This window comes from Argiope bruennichi, chromosome 4 (assembly GCF_947563725.1).
Source record: "Argiope bruennichi chromosome 4, qqArgBrue1.1, whole genome shotgun sequence".
Classification (NCBI taxonomy): domain Eukaryota; kingdom Metazoa; phylum Arthropoda; class Arachnida; order Araneae; family Araneidae; genus Argiope; species Argiope bruennichi.
In genome coordinates, this window is record NC_079154.1 from 66,695,472 (window position 1) to 66,709,684 (window position 14,213).

At 29.8% G+C, this 14,213-nt stretch overlaps 1 protein-coding gene across 2 annotated transcripts in view; it reads right to left on the reverse strand.

Annotated features, from left to right (window-relative positions):
- LOC129965787 (protein still life, isoform SIF type 1-like) overlaps nucleotides 1-14,213 on the reverse strand; it is a 284,431-nt gene that overhangs the window by 49,998 nt on the left and 220,220 nt on the right. For both annotated transcript variants that reach the window (XM_056079968.1, XM_056079967.1), the window contains exons 9-11: nucleotides 8,701-8,858; nucleotides 3,452-3,719; nucleotides 331-474 (exon numbers count right to left, since the gene is read on the reverse strand). In XM_056079968.1, coding sequence (XP_055935943.1) covers nucleotides 331-474; nucleotides 3,452-3,719; nucleotides 8,701-8,858 — 570 coding nt within the window. The remainder of the gene's footprint in view (nucleotides 1-330; nucleotides 475-3,451; nucleotides 3,720-8,700; nucleotides 8,859-14,213) is intronic.

The following is a 14,213-nucleotide window of genomic DNA, read 5'->3' on the forward strand; positions in this document are numbered from 1 at the left end:
TGTGAGCGACAATATGCAATAAGCTAATTTTTTTTAATTAAAGATTGTTATCGAGGAAATATAAATTTACTTTTCATATTAAAATCTTTAAAATAGCTACAAAAATGTAACGCACTAAATAATCAAAGTATTTCTTTATAGCTTTTTGGCAGTTATTTTCCGATTCATTCTTCTTCGCTTAAGCAACTTTAAACATACTAGATGAGCCTAAATTCTGAAATTTTCGATATTTATAAGACGTTTCTTTTAAATGTTTCGTTGTAAAGTTTTATTTTTAACAACTTTTGATCCTTTATTTGATAAAATGCGAATTAGGCGATTAACACTCACCGACTCGATCTCTTTCTCGAGTCTGAAGATCTCCTCCTGCAACAGGTGCAGGGTCCCCGTCTTGCCCCGGTGTCTGGCGAAGGCAGCAGCGCAAGCACTGTGGATGCTGTGGATCCAGTTCTCCAGCTCCACCTGACACGGGGCCTGTGCAAAAGAAACGAACCATTGAAATATTTCACACTAATATTTAAGGTATCTAGATCGTAAATTTCATTTCCAAATTAGAGGATTATAAAATGCAATGGGACAAAATATTCATTGTTAATTCAAGTCGTCGGTTGTATTAAAGCGCAATTATAATAAGTATTGAGATATTTGCCATAACGAAATGATGTTTTGTTTTCGGTATATACTGATAACTGGGTGGTGACTGCTCTCTTGAAAGCATTATCATTCTAGAACCCTTTCTTCCAAAGGTACGATTCATTACTGGAAAAAGATATGATAATCAGAGGAAGAGAGGTCTAGACTGTAAAGAGAATGAGAATGTTTGTACTGAGTTGTAACACTGCAGCCGCTAAACGAAAGACAGTAATCTTCTTGATCCAAAGGATAACAGCACTCTTCTATCGGTATCCTTAAAAATGATCGCTATTTACTATAAAACACCTTCATGCTAATTTTCATAATAATGATGCCTTTATTTTGCAGGTTATTCAAATTGGCGCGCTCAAGCACTCTTGTTATTATAGTAGCATCCATTACTATTGGAATTTACTTCCTGGGTAGCCCACATATAAGAATATCTATTAGCACTATTTTGTATCACTGTTAGCACTAAAATTTTCACTGTCTTTTCGATAAATGAGTTTTTTCCAGTGTTTCAAATCTTCAAAGATTTTTTTTTATTAAAAGTTTAAAATTTACTCAAAATATGTCTCTAATTTTGAGTGAAAAACAATTCATATACACACAAAATGGATCTCTCAAATTTTATTTTGAAATTTATTTGCACATGTGTGGATACAAAGATTTGACACTTCAATACAGTGTAAAATAATGTGCAATAAAACATTAATGCGTACAGATATATTTGTCAGGTGATGTGCCTCCTATAAAATGACTCTCTTAAAAAACTTACTAGTCCTATTTTGGTTCGTATCAAATAAATTTTGTTTGTTTTCTGTTAATCGAGTCAATTTAAACGAACTTTGTCTCAAAGAGGAAAATAAATAAAAACAAGAAATTCAAAAATCTTATTAAGATATTAATTTTTATGATGTGAAATACAACATGAATATATTTCTATAATGACAAAAAAGGCAGAAAACAATCGAAAAATGCAATTGGGAAAAAATGATATAAGTCACATGACATTTGAAAAAATAAATAAACAGATGTATTCAAATTTTCCCAATTATCTCCAGGTGATAAATGGCATGAAATAAAGAGTGAAACTTAAGTCTTTTTCAAAAGTTTGCTGTGAGTCAGAAATTGATATTTCTAATTCATCTAAATAATTAAATTATTTTTAATAAGCTTTTTGCAGAACTGAAATGTTGTTTACGTTGCATATTCAGTAGACTTGCATTTTACTTTGCGTTTATAAACATAAATTTTGTTTGAAATATTCTCAAAAATAATTTATCTTTTAAGTTGCGACTGGTCATGAGCTGAAATTCATTGACGTTCAATGAGAATTTCTGCCTTTTTAAAGTATATTCTTACTCGGTATAAATGGATAGTCACTCAAGATACGAAAAAAAAAATAGTTTCGATGAATAGCTGTTTTCCGAAGAAATAGAAGAAATAAAAAAAATCAGATACACATTAGAGTTCGTTAGTCTCCTGACTTTTCAAAGCTAGCCACGCATGTACGCTAAGGAAACAGAAACGATTTCGATGTCCATTACAACACAACCGATCTCTTTTCCTTAAAACCAATGCACCTCCTCCATATCGTAAAGAAAAAGAGACACAATCTTAAGAAAAACCTTACTTTTAATTCAATCGAAGGCTATAAAAGCATTTCTTTCCGGAAAACACTGTCCGTAGTGATTACAAATGCTTTCTTTTTCTCTCAAAGAAGCGAGTTGTAATTTCGTGGAGAACTGCCTCCCTCTTTACTGGTTCTGTTTGCTTATTTTTTAGATGATTTTAGTTCACTGAAAAGCTGTTGCTCAACATTATCAAGTTATCCGCCATTCTCTTTTCCGCAGATTTCTTCTGTGCCTTCTAGGTTCCACAGAATAGGTTGGTGAATTAAGCTTCCACTTTTACCAAAGTAATTAGATAGAGATTGAAAACTGTACTTCTTTTTGATCAGTAACTTTTCTTGTCCTATCATGTTTTCCTTAAACTCTTTGACACAGAATGTAACAGAAAGTGACAATTGTCTTTTTGATTAGATAGGATTAGTAGACTCTGTCAATTAAATACGATATTATAACTAAATTTATTTAATTATAACTTGGATATAAATCCATAATTATAATTTTTTTTGCAATAAACGATATGCCTCATTTAGAACATTTATATGTTTTTTATATACCGTGTATCATGTAAGGGACTGAATCGAAAATTAATTTAAAAATAATTATATGGGTTCAATTCTTTACGAATGATTACTTCATTAATGAGAAACTCTATTCTTCTTTTTATATATTTCCGAGTCCAGAAAAACAATTCACTGTCTGCCTGTATATATGTATATACCACGATAATTCAAAAGTGCTAGATGGATTAATCAGGGCATGATAATTTCATCCAAATTATCACTAGATATATATGCATTCGGTTTTATTATTAATAGATAGAATTTAACAAAGACAATATTATAAAAAATACATTATGTAATGATACAATTTTACTACTCATTTTGTTTCATGTTTTAACAAACTCTCATAATGTTTTCTAGCCATTTGCTAATGGATTAGTATCATTCATTAAGTTATCAATGAATTTTAAAATGACCTTTTTTTTAAATTCCTCAGTGTTCATTAATCACCCAGTTTCTTGGCAGTCGATATAGTAAATGTCTTTCATTCGTGCTTGTTTCTAGATTGTTTGAGTTGTAGTAAATGTAAAGGAGCATGACATATCTTCCTTGCTCGGACTTTACTTTAAGGCATGTTATCATTCTTTACCCTTAGTAGATATGAAAATTCGTTGCCTCCCTTACCTGGAAGAGGTAGGCATCCCCGAAGGCCGTGCTGAGACAGAAGATGAAATCCCTCTTGGGGTGCTCGGGGATGGGCTGCATGATGGCGCCGTCCACGATGATCAGGTGCTTGGGGGTGGTGTCGATGGCCCGGCCGTCCCGGTTGTCGCATGGGTAGAAGAGCAGGGTGGTACCCTTCAGGCACACCCAGTAGCCCTTCCAACCCCGCTTTCTGGCCAGTTCTACTTGCTGCCGCTTCCTCAGGAGCCACTTTTTCACGCTGAGGAACCTGCCATTATAAAGAATCAGAAAATGGTCAGATTTATTTAAAGAGACAATGACTGGAATGTTATGCGGGTTTTTTTTATGTGTATGTGGAAAACTTTATTTGCAAGATTTTGCATTTTATATGGATGTCCATTAAAATTCCTCAGGTTATATCTTCTGAACTGTTAATAAATTGTAAACATGTTTTTCATATTTAAAAAAAAAGTGAATTGTCAAGTTTTGTTGAATTGGTACATGAACATTCATGTGTGTCTGTGTGCTTTTGTGTGTAGGAAGACGTAGTGTATTTTCTCTTTTCATTGAGATTTTAATACCTGGTAATTAGAAACTGGTATTTCCTATAACTGTAAACTGACAATGAAGTATTTATAAGTCAAAAAATTTCTTAACAATTGGCTAAAGGCATGCTTCTTCATCTTCTTCAGTCTTCATTTTGTATCCTCTGATCTGAATGCTTCTGATTATATTTCTTTTATGGGGAACTTTCAAGGAACCCGTTTATCTGTTACTGCTTTTGACAAATCTAGATGAGTTCAAAAACTAGAATCTCTGCAAATATAAACTAAATGGCCCTAATTATGCTTGAGTAGCATGGAAGAAGTCAGAGCTTTGATTGGACATGCAAATCATGGAATCATGCTGAAGTTTTTTATAAGTTCTTATGTAAAACTAAAATATATTCTGAGCATTTTGCATTTAGATGTACATCTGTGTGATATTACTGGAACAGTTAACATGAACATTAGCAGTTTGGAACCAGATTCCAGGCTTCGGGAATTGAGGGCCATCAATTCCTAATTTCTAGAAATATATGTAGTGTAGATGGATCTAATGCACTTTAAATTCACCGGAAGTAAGTCGTTTCCCACAATTGTGGTATGGAAATTTGGAAAAGTAATTATCCAAAACCGGTTCAAAGTTATGAAATCGGCTGTAAAATTACCTTATTGTAAAATCAAAACTGGACGATAACTTAGCAGAATCTTACTTAAATTATTTATTGTTGATAAAATTGAATAAAGATTTTTGATATGCATTTTACAAGGATGATTAGTGAAAACTTTTACAATTTCGCGCTAAAATAGACTCACAATGACATATATAGACGGATTACAATGGGTTAATATGGAAAGAATCCAAACATCGAAAGTAAGCACGAAGCTTTGTAAACTATATAAAGGCTGAAAAATTTTATGATAATCTATTTTCCTCACGAAACCTTTCGGAAACGAAATCAGAGCTCAAAAGAAAAATTAAAGCAAGTAAACATGAATGCTCAGCTACAAGTTAAGAAGAAAAATAGTCAGATGAAGCCTCCAGAGGGAGATCACGAGAGCAACATTAGATCTCCCTTTCCAAGTCTTTTGGCCACACTATCGGAAAAGCATTTTAACGTCGTTTTCAATGTATTCCTGATCCACATACTCCATAGATTTTTGACTAAATTAAGTTTTGAATGTAGTATCAATACTGAAGTCAATACCTTTACCATTATGTTGATTTGTTACAAGAAGTTTTGTTACCAGAAGTATATTATTGTAATTTATTAAATTAGCCCGATTAAACAGAAGTTCTTTTAATTTGCAATCAAATGAGGCTTAATTTGTGTATTCAGTTTTTATATGACGCTATATATTTGAGATTGCAGATATATCTTTCAAATTAAAATAAACCGAGATTGTAAATTACTTTATAATCATCCTTTATAAAATAATAAGACAATTGAATTATATTGTCATCATGCTTATTCCAGTTTTCCAGAAGCATCTCAAAATCTCCTGATTTTTTTTTAAATTGTTGGAATTCCTAATTTTTTAAAAATGTTAAATACAAATATCATTTGCTTTTTATTGAATTTTAATCTTAAATATTGCTTCTCTTCAGTTACTTTTCTGTCTCCAAGGCTACAGTGACTTGATAACAGAATATTAGTTTCAGAGTCGTAGAATCGCGAATTTGAGACAACTCTATCAAAGAATATTTTAAGCAGCCAGACTTCATAAATTTTAAATTCTTATGGGGTCCAGCATTCTATTGTAAGTGTGGTGTGAAAATCTGGATAGCTTAATATCAGTTCAGTGATATTTTCGTCAAACATAAAATGCTTCATATTCTGAAGTTTGTCCAGAAATTGATTTCATGCAACTTCAAAACGGGATATTAATTCAAGTAATTCAGATTTATCTTTGAAATTAACTTCATTTTTAAGATAAAAATTTATGTACATTTCTGAGAATGCATGAAATTTTATTTCTTTATTTCGTGTCGCAAAAGAAAATAAAAATAATATATCATACAATTTCTTTGTACAAATTTTTATTTGTTCAAAATGAATCCCAAAATCTTATTTTTTTCTTTTCTCATTTATCTCCTTTCCACATTAATTTTTAATCGTTATTATTCCATTTGCCATTTCATTTGTATATTCGATTTTCGTTCTAATTCTAATTCAGGATATTCTAAAAATTTAAAAATTTAATTCAGCCCTAAACCCAGCTGAGAATTATAATAGAAAATTAAGTTAGTGTCGATTTTGGGAGTGGATAATTATTTTGAAGTTATTTCTCCCATATTGTCTTGTCTCTATATTTAATTATATTTGATTGTATACTCAGCTTTATAATTTTCAATTTTTTTTTATTAATTGAAGTAAATGTATTAAAAGTTTGAAAAGTTTTTCATAGTATTTTATGTTTTCAAGAAATTCTCTAGAACAGAAGGAAAAGCCCTTTTTTTACAGTTAACATTTCTATCATACATGGGATAATTTTAATACAAAGAAGTTACTGAATCCGTAATGATGCAATTATGCTAATACGAGCACTTTTAACTTGAGTTCATAAATATTTTGAAATTCTTCTTCTTCGCTCTCTTGAATTGAATGTTGATTTTGGATCCCAAAGCTTCAGTTCCAAATTTTAATGTTTTGTAGTATTCTTTAGACTGATTATTTAATGTTGCTTCTGCCTTTTGTTTTTTAGATTAATAACATTCGATTCATTATTACATATAATTTTCTTTGGTAAAAAAAAATCTGTTTATTGTATCGTTTTTATTCCATGGCTATAACTTGTTGCATATATATATATATATATATATATATATATATATATATATATATATATATATATATATATATATATATATATATACTGTGTATATTATATACATATATATAATATACACAGTGTCTCTAGATCTTATACAAACTGTTATTCAGTGTTCTTTGAATAATTTCATAAATGGGCAAAAAATGTTTAGTTTCACAAAAATTATTAGAAGATTTTTTGATATTTTTTCTTTAACATTAATTTTCCTTTAAAATACGAAACGATTTGGGTTTATTAGAAATTATTAAAAGTTGGTTTAAAATTTTTTTTATTTCTCAACGTCCATTTTTCTTGGTAAACTTGAGATGACTTTGGTTTCCCTTCCTTAATTTAATTTATATACAAGGTGATTATAATTAAAGTTCCACTTTGAAACGGTCATAAAAGGAAAACTACTCGGCCAAATGTTAACAAACTTGGTAGAGTTTAAAGAAGGTCTTATGAATTTCTCCCCCCCCCCCCAAAAAAAAAAGTTTAAAAACTCACTACCAGGAGGTGAAATGGCGCTGTATGCAATATTGTTAGATAAAATAGGACATGAAGACAGTGTTTTAAAATGTATTCAATCGTTTCTGAAATGTGTTACAAAACATGCTCAATATGGCATTTATCATTTTTTGAAATCAAGTTAAATCGCATTACTGCATTCTCATCAAGAGCTCTTAGCATATCCTTCGGTGTATTCCTCTTCATGAACGATACCTTTGCAAAGCACGCCAATCAATGCTATTGCATTCATGATAACATTTAACGAGAAAAGCATGGCCTTGCATAGTTAGAGACATAGTCGATTCGTAACAATGGAAACTGACGAAGAAGCTCACTTTTATCTGGAAAACCAAATGACGTGTAAAGCGCATCTGCATAAATCATTTACTTCTCCTGCCGTAAGCCAATTACAAGACATTGCGGTTTTACATAACCCACAAACAGTTTCGTTTCAGAAGCGATTAAACACATTTTTAAACCGATGTCTACATGCCTTATTTTGTTTAACAATACTGCATATAGCACCATTTACCCCTGGTGGTGAGTTTTTTAACTTTGTTTTTTTTTTTGGTGGGAAAAAAATTTCCATGACCTTTTTTAAACTATTACCAAGTTTGATAACATTTGGTCCAGTAGTTTTCCTTTTATGACCATTTCAAAGTGGAACTTTAATTAAAACCACCCTGTATATTTAATACCATGGTCTGTTTACAATTTCAAAAAAGGTTAATACGACAACTGACGAAATTAAATTCTTCTCATAATCATTTTCAAAGACATTTTTGTATATTTAAGGTCCCTTTCGATGGAAACCAAGCAGCTGAACAAATCCATGAAAATCCCTACTCTATTAAGAAAAAGCAGAATACGTATAGTAGTTAATTGAAAAAAAAAAAAAACTGTGTAAACAAACTTACGATCTGATAGGAATAAATATCAAAAATACCCTCTATCAGAATCATCCACCTGTTTATAGTAAAATAAAAAAAATATCTATGGAGACAGTGACAGTATCGGATAAAAAAGGGGTGGAGTGAGGACATTGTCTTCATTGAGGATGAACTGCTGGAAAGAACATAAAGGGAAAACAAGATTAGTCTTTATGGTTATATAAAAATATGATAATGAAGCGAGTGAAAGCCTTTAATGTCTACTTCTTATTTTGCAATAATTTTCAGTTTTATATCATTCATTTGTTATCATAATAAAATCTAAAGAGATGGTGTGGACAAATGTATTTAATCTAACTTGGAAGCGCAATCGGATTTGTTTGACTTCTCGTATGTATTCTCTAAATTTATTCTTTCTATCCACTAAATCCAGTGATGTGCCTTTGTTTACGGCTGGACCGCAGTGAGTGTGTTGAGCTTGCGCAGTACTTACCCGGCCTTCCTGACGGCCCCCGTGCAGTTGAAGGAAGCGGCGGCCGCCGCTCTCCGGGAGCTGCTGGAGGGGTGCGCGGTCGCCCGGGGGTCCGCGGACCCCCCTTCTTCCTCGTCGCTCACGGCAGTCGTCAGGGACAATCGGTCGTCGTCAGACATCTGCGGAAACACAAAAACACCGGCATCAGCATCGGCAGGGCACGTGGACAGCCACCAACTGCCCTCTGGCGGAGGGTGGACTCAAGCTTTTTTGGCAGTACGCCAAGATGGGTAGGGGGAGGCGAGGGAAAGGAGGAGAATTGAATGTAGCTAAAAATAAACTTACCTTATAATACAATAAAATTTAAAAAAGAAACAAGGAAAGCGAAATCAATAAAAAGAGTTTATTTAGGATGTTTAAATCTGAACTAAAGGCTTTATAAATATAGACAAACATTAGTTTTATTTATACATATGGTACGACGCTCTCCGAGATAATTTATGATCGAAATGACAAAATAATGAATCTGAAAATAAATACAATAATTAGGGAAATTCCTTATAATTCTTTTTGATGTCTGGAAATTTATCTCCGAAAAATAATCATTTCCTTAAAATTTTTTAAAAAAATTATTATATTTATTTTTCTGTTTTCTACTCCTATTATTATTTTTCATAGTAAAAAAAATGCTATTTATCTTAACAATTAATATCATTCGTTTAAAATTTTTCAATTCAATATTATTTTTCAAACTGCTTAACATTATTTTACCATCAAATCTAGTTCAATAATTAAAAAAAAAAAAAATCACAATTTTAAGTGTTATTTCATATATGTTATTATTTTTTTATTTTATTGATTATATGGTGTATGCCAACAACGGCGTTATTACCGGAGTAAGCCTCATTAACAAATATTGCAGTTATAAAGAAGTTATGCAAGCAGCAACTCATGAATTTACGTAAGTATTATTAACTTTTAAAAAAAAGTCATTTTATATTCATCCAGCTTTTTTCAACTTTTTAAATAATTTAAAATTTTATTTTAATCAATTAAAATTTTATTAAACTAGTTATTTAATTATTTTTATTTTTACATCTTGATAAGGAATGAAATTAAAATTTAGGCAATTTAAAATGAAAATACAGAAAGAACTCAAGAAAAAATGTAAGTTTTTATGCCGTCCATACACTATAATATCATACATTACAAAGTAATAAAAGTATTTTCACATATATAATGAAAAATTTGACACGTTTCTTAAAAATGCCGTTGAAAAGAGTGTCATAATTATTCACTATTTATATAAATATATTCATTATTCTATTTCAAATGTCTTTTATATTCACATGAACATTCAATTTTTTAAGAGTATCTTGAGTAAATTTGGCAGATAAATGAATGAAATCTATGTAATTAATTATAATATTATGGTGATATAAATTCGATCCTTAAGTATATGAAATAAGAAAAAAAATCTTCCTTTTCGTCCGTTATTAACAGGATGGACAGATATTTTCTTTTGGAACAAGATGATACACTCACTTTTGCTAGGGATTAATATCCTTTTAATACGGGATTAATATACGTTTTAATGTAAAATCTATTTTTGTATAAAATGCTGCAATACACGATATTCTTTGTCGTCCAAAATATATTGTATCAATTGACTAATCAACCAATTTTTTAAAAGCCACTGATAGTCAATTTTTCCCCATAAATTATTAATATTTATTACACAGGTCTTTACATTTTTGTTCACAAATGCTGAAATATAAGAAAAGTTTGAATAAACATTCTGAAATAATTAGTTAATCTGTAAATTTAATAAAATTTAAAATGAACCTGTTGGCACTATTTTGCCTTGCTTTTTCCTAGCATTAAGCTGTTACTGTCGCCGAATATTTTATTTCATTTGCTCACTAAAAGTTTACTTTCTATATCGTTGTTTGAATTCAAGAATTAGACTTATTAAACTTCTGGGCATCGTTAAATCGCCATTCCAAATTTTTCATTACTCTAAGTCATACACTATCTCAATCTCAAAATTTTGTATACAAATGCATTAAAGCATGCTGATAGAAGGTTTAACGTTTGAAACTTTTTAATCTAATGTAATAAACTTTAAAACTTTTTTTCATTTCAATAAAAGATGTTATTGAATATTTAAAAAAGACAACTAAAAAAAAAATCGAAAAATAAGGCAGTTTAAAATACTATCATCGCCTAGTAATGGAATTTTATTAATTTTCTTATTTCTAATCGCCCAGATTTTTTATTTTTTCAATTAATTATAAAATTTTGAAAAATTAATAAAATTTGAGGAATATATTGAACAGAGGTAAAACTGATGCTATTGCAAAGGCAAAATTTTCAATTTTAAAATGATGTAAAATTATTTCTTGAGGAACAATTGGTTCTGAAGTTACTTAAATGAAATTACTTAACTACAAAATCTTGTTTAAGTTCTAATTAATTTAATATTCAATTAACTTTTGATCTTTGAAAGATTGGCAGTATTATTTTTCTTATATCTGTTTCGACGCATATGTGATAAATGCGAGCACAGTCATAATGATTTTTATTTACATTACGATGTTCATATCAGTTTATTTATGCATTCTGGGCAACAACTCTAAATCGTTCGAGTTAAAATTGCATTTTTATACTATAAAAAGTATATATTTGGATGCAAATTAATTCAGATGAAAAATTTTATTTCTACTATTTGACGTGATAATGTTTAATATCTAGATATCTGTCTGCAAATTGTTTCATGCGTGATACTACATAATTATTCAAAAGTCGTTCAAAACATTCTACAGGACAGACCACTGGACCTAGAAACACCAAATTAACAAGTAAGTGTTTCTTGTGGTAAAAATACTCACAAAGAAAGGGGGTTTGATAATTTTAATCATATTTTAATTTTTAAAAAATAATCGATATTTAAAATTTTTCCTCCTTAAGAGTTCTTGAGTATATTATTGTACAAAAACTACTTTAATACTACAGGGTAATTCAAAATGATTATAGCGATTACAAACGTCTATAACTATTTAATGAAAAAGAATTCATCGATAAGATTAACATGTAATGTAGACAGACCTTCAGAATTTTGTATACGTACGTCATAGATGTTCTATGTGACTTCCCTTGGTCACACAGACAATATCTAGGCAGTTGTCCATTTCACGCAATACACTCTGAAGTTGCTTCCCATGGGAGCACATATACGTGTATGTGCGCCCCAAATGCTCCCATGCCCAAACAATTGAAGAATTCAAAGTACATATTTGTAATGAGCTTGCGTTGGTGACTGCACACATGCTTCAAAATGTATGGCGTGAAATGGACTACTGCCTAGATATTATCCGTGTGATCAAGGGAAGTCCCATAGAACATCTATGACGTATATATACAAACGTATAGTTCCGTCTACATTATGTGTTAATCTTATCGATGAATTCTTTTTCATTAAATAGCTATAGCCGTTTTAAATCGCTATATTCATTTTGAATTACCCTGTACTTCAAAAAAAAAAAAGTTTTGTTTAGTAGTTGCAGTTTTTTTTTCCATACAGTTTCTATTCTTATTTTGAATACATTAAAAAAAAATTAAGTATATTGTGTAGTAATCATTTTCAATGTTTTAGTTATTACTTTTATACATGCTCGATTTTAATTATATGGTTATGAATTTGTGATATTGCTTTCCTGTGCAGTAAATCCCCTGTTAAGGAAGATAGTTTTACAGATACCTCTGATGAATGTTGAATAGGTGTCGGGTCAATGAGACACCGGTATTGGCCACAAATTTGACAATCATTTTTGAACAAATACGAGAGCTCCTGAAATTGCAGAAATTTTGGCAATTTATCGATTAGGAACGAAGATACGACATTCTTCTGCAAACTTCTTCGCCCTGTGATGGAAACTATAAAAAGCTGAGTTCAAGCGAATAGTCGATATTAGTAGTCGAGTAGAGAGAGAGAGAGAGAGAGAGCAATTGAGTTCTCTCTGATCACTTTGTGAAGTTCCGATTGTTAAGTAGCAATCTGCTGCTCCTATGCTGCTGCTTACAGCAAATATTGTTTTAATGCATGTTTCGGCTGTATTTTGCTATTCTGTATTCGTAAATTTTTGTAGAATAAAGAAAGCATTATCCGTTGTTGAGGTGGATTTTTTTCACAATAAACCCACGGGAAGGATTTTGGATTTTTCTGTAATAATATTAAATTCATTATTGAGCCCAAGTTATCGTTCCTAAATTTAGAAGAAAATTCTAAAAATAATGTAGCTTTTTTCAAATATGATGGAGAAAAGGCATTAAATACATTCGTTAGAAAATGTTTTTGTTTCTTCATTACAATAAAAGGGATTATGAAGAACCAGAAAATTATCACTGCATTCAGGACTATTGAAAAAGTTAATGTTTTTGATGTTTAAAGATGTACTTCACATAGTCTTAAGAGTTCTGCAAAAGGAAACACTCAGAAATTTTTTTAATCAGATGGCTAATTAAAAGAAATACTACCGAAACATAAGGTGAAGTTTCATATTAATAAAAATATACAAAATCTAGAAAAAGTGGGAGAATAAATTTCACGAGCATTTTTACCACATAAAATTTATTTTAAAAGCAAGCAAAAGTTAAACAAATATGTGACAGAGTATTTATCCTATTTTAATTGATTCACTCTTTTCAAATCGATCTTTAAATTGATATCTGCAACCTGCTATAATTAACAGTGGGGAATATATTAATTTAATTTTTTCACTTAAATTAAAATAGGAATTTTCTATTTTAAAAATAGCTGAAGCATTGCTTATCTTATTCATTGGTATATATAGTAAGAATGCAAAAAAAAAAAAAAAAAAAAACCGATATTATAATATGCAAGGTTTTTGAAGCATTTTCATTTTCATTTTTTTTAAGTTCTTTCTTTCTAACAAAGTGATGAATATTGGAAACTATGTGTTTTTAATGCTTTGGATATAGCTATTTATATTCTTATCTGTCAAAATGATTTTTTGGTCTTTTTGCCATTTACAAATCTAGAAATATTTTTTGAATTAAAAAAAAAAAAAACGAGGAAAGCATACAAAAAGCATTTGAATAACCTCAGCAAAATACCATTCTTCGTTCATGTGAAATTGGAACGATGTACAGCTATGGCAAATATTTATCATTACTTTAGTTTGAATGTATTCAAAAGTGACAGAAAAAATGTTTATACTATATTAGCTAATACAAATTATGTAAATAAATAAATAAACTAACTTTCAAACATTAATAATATTTCACAAAATTATAAGCACCAGTATTATAATAATTATAATACTGGTGTTATAATTATTATAATATTAATATATATAATACATATTATATATATTAATTTATATAATATATATATTCATTTCATTTTTTATATATATTTATATAAATATATATAATATTTTTATTTCAAAACAACTTTTTAAAGATAATTTTCTTAAAGATTACTACTTCTTGAAAAGCTTTAAAACTAACAT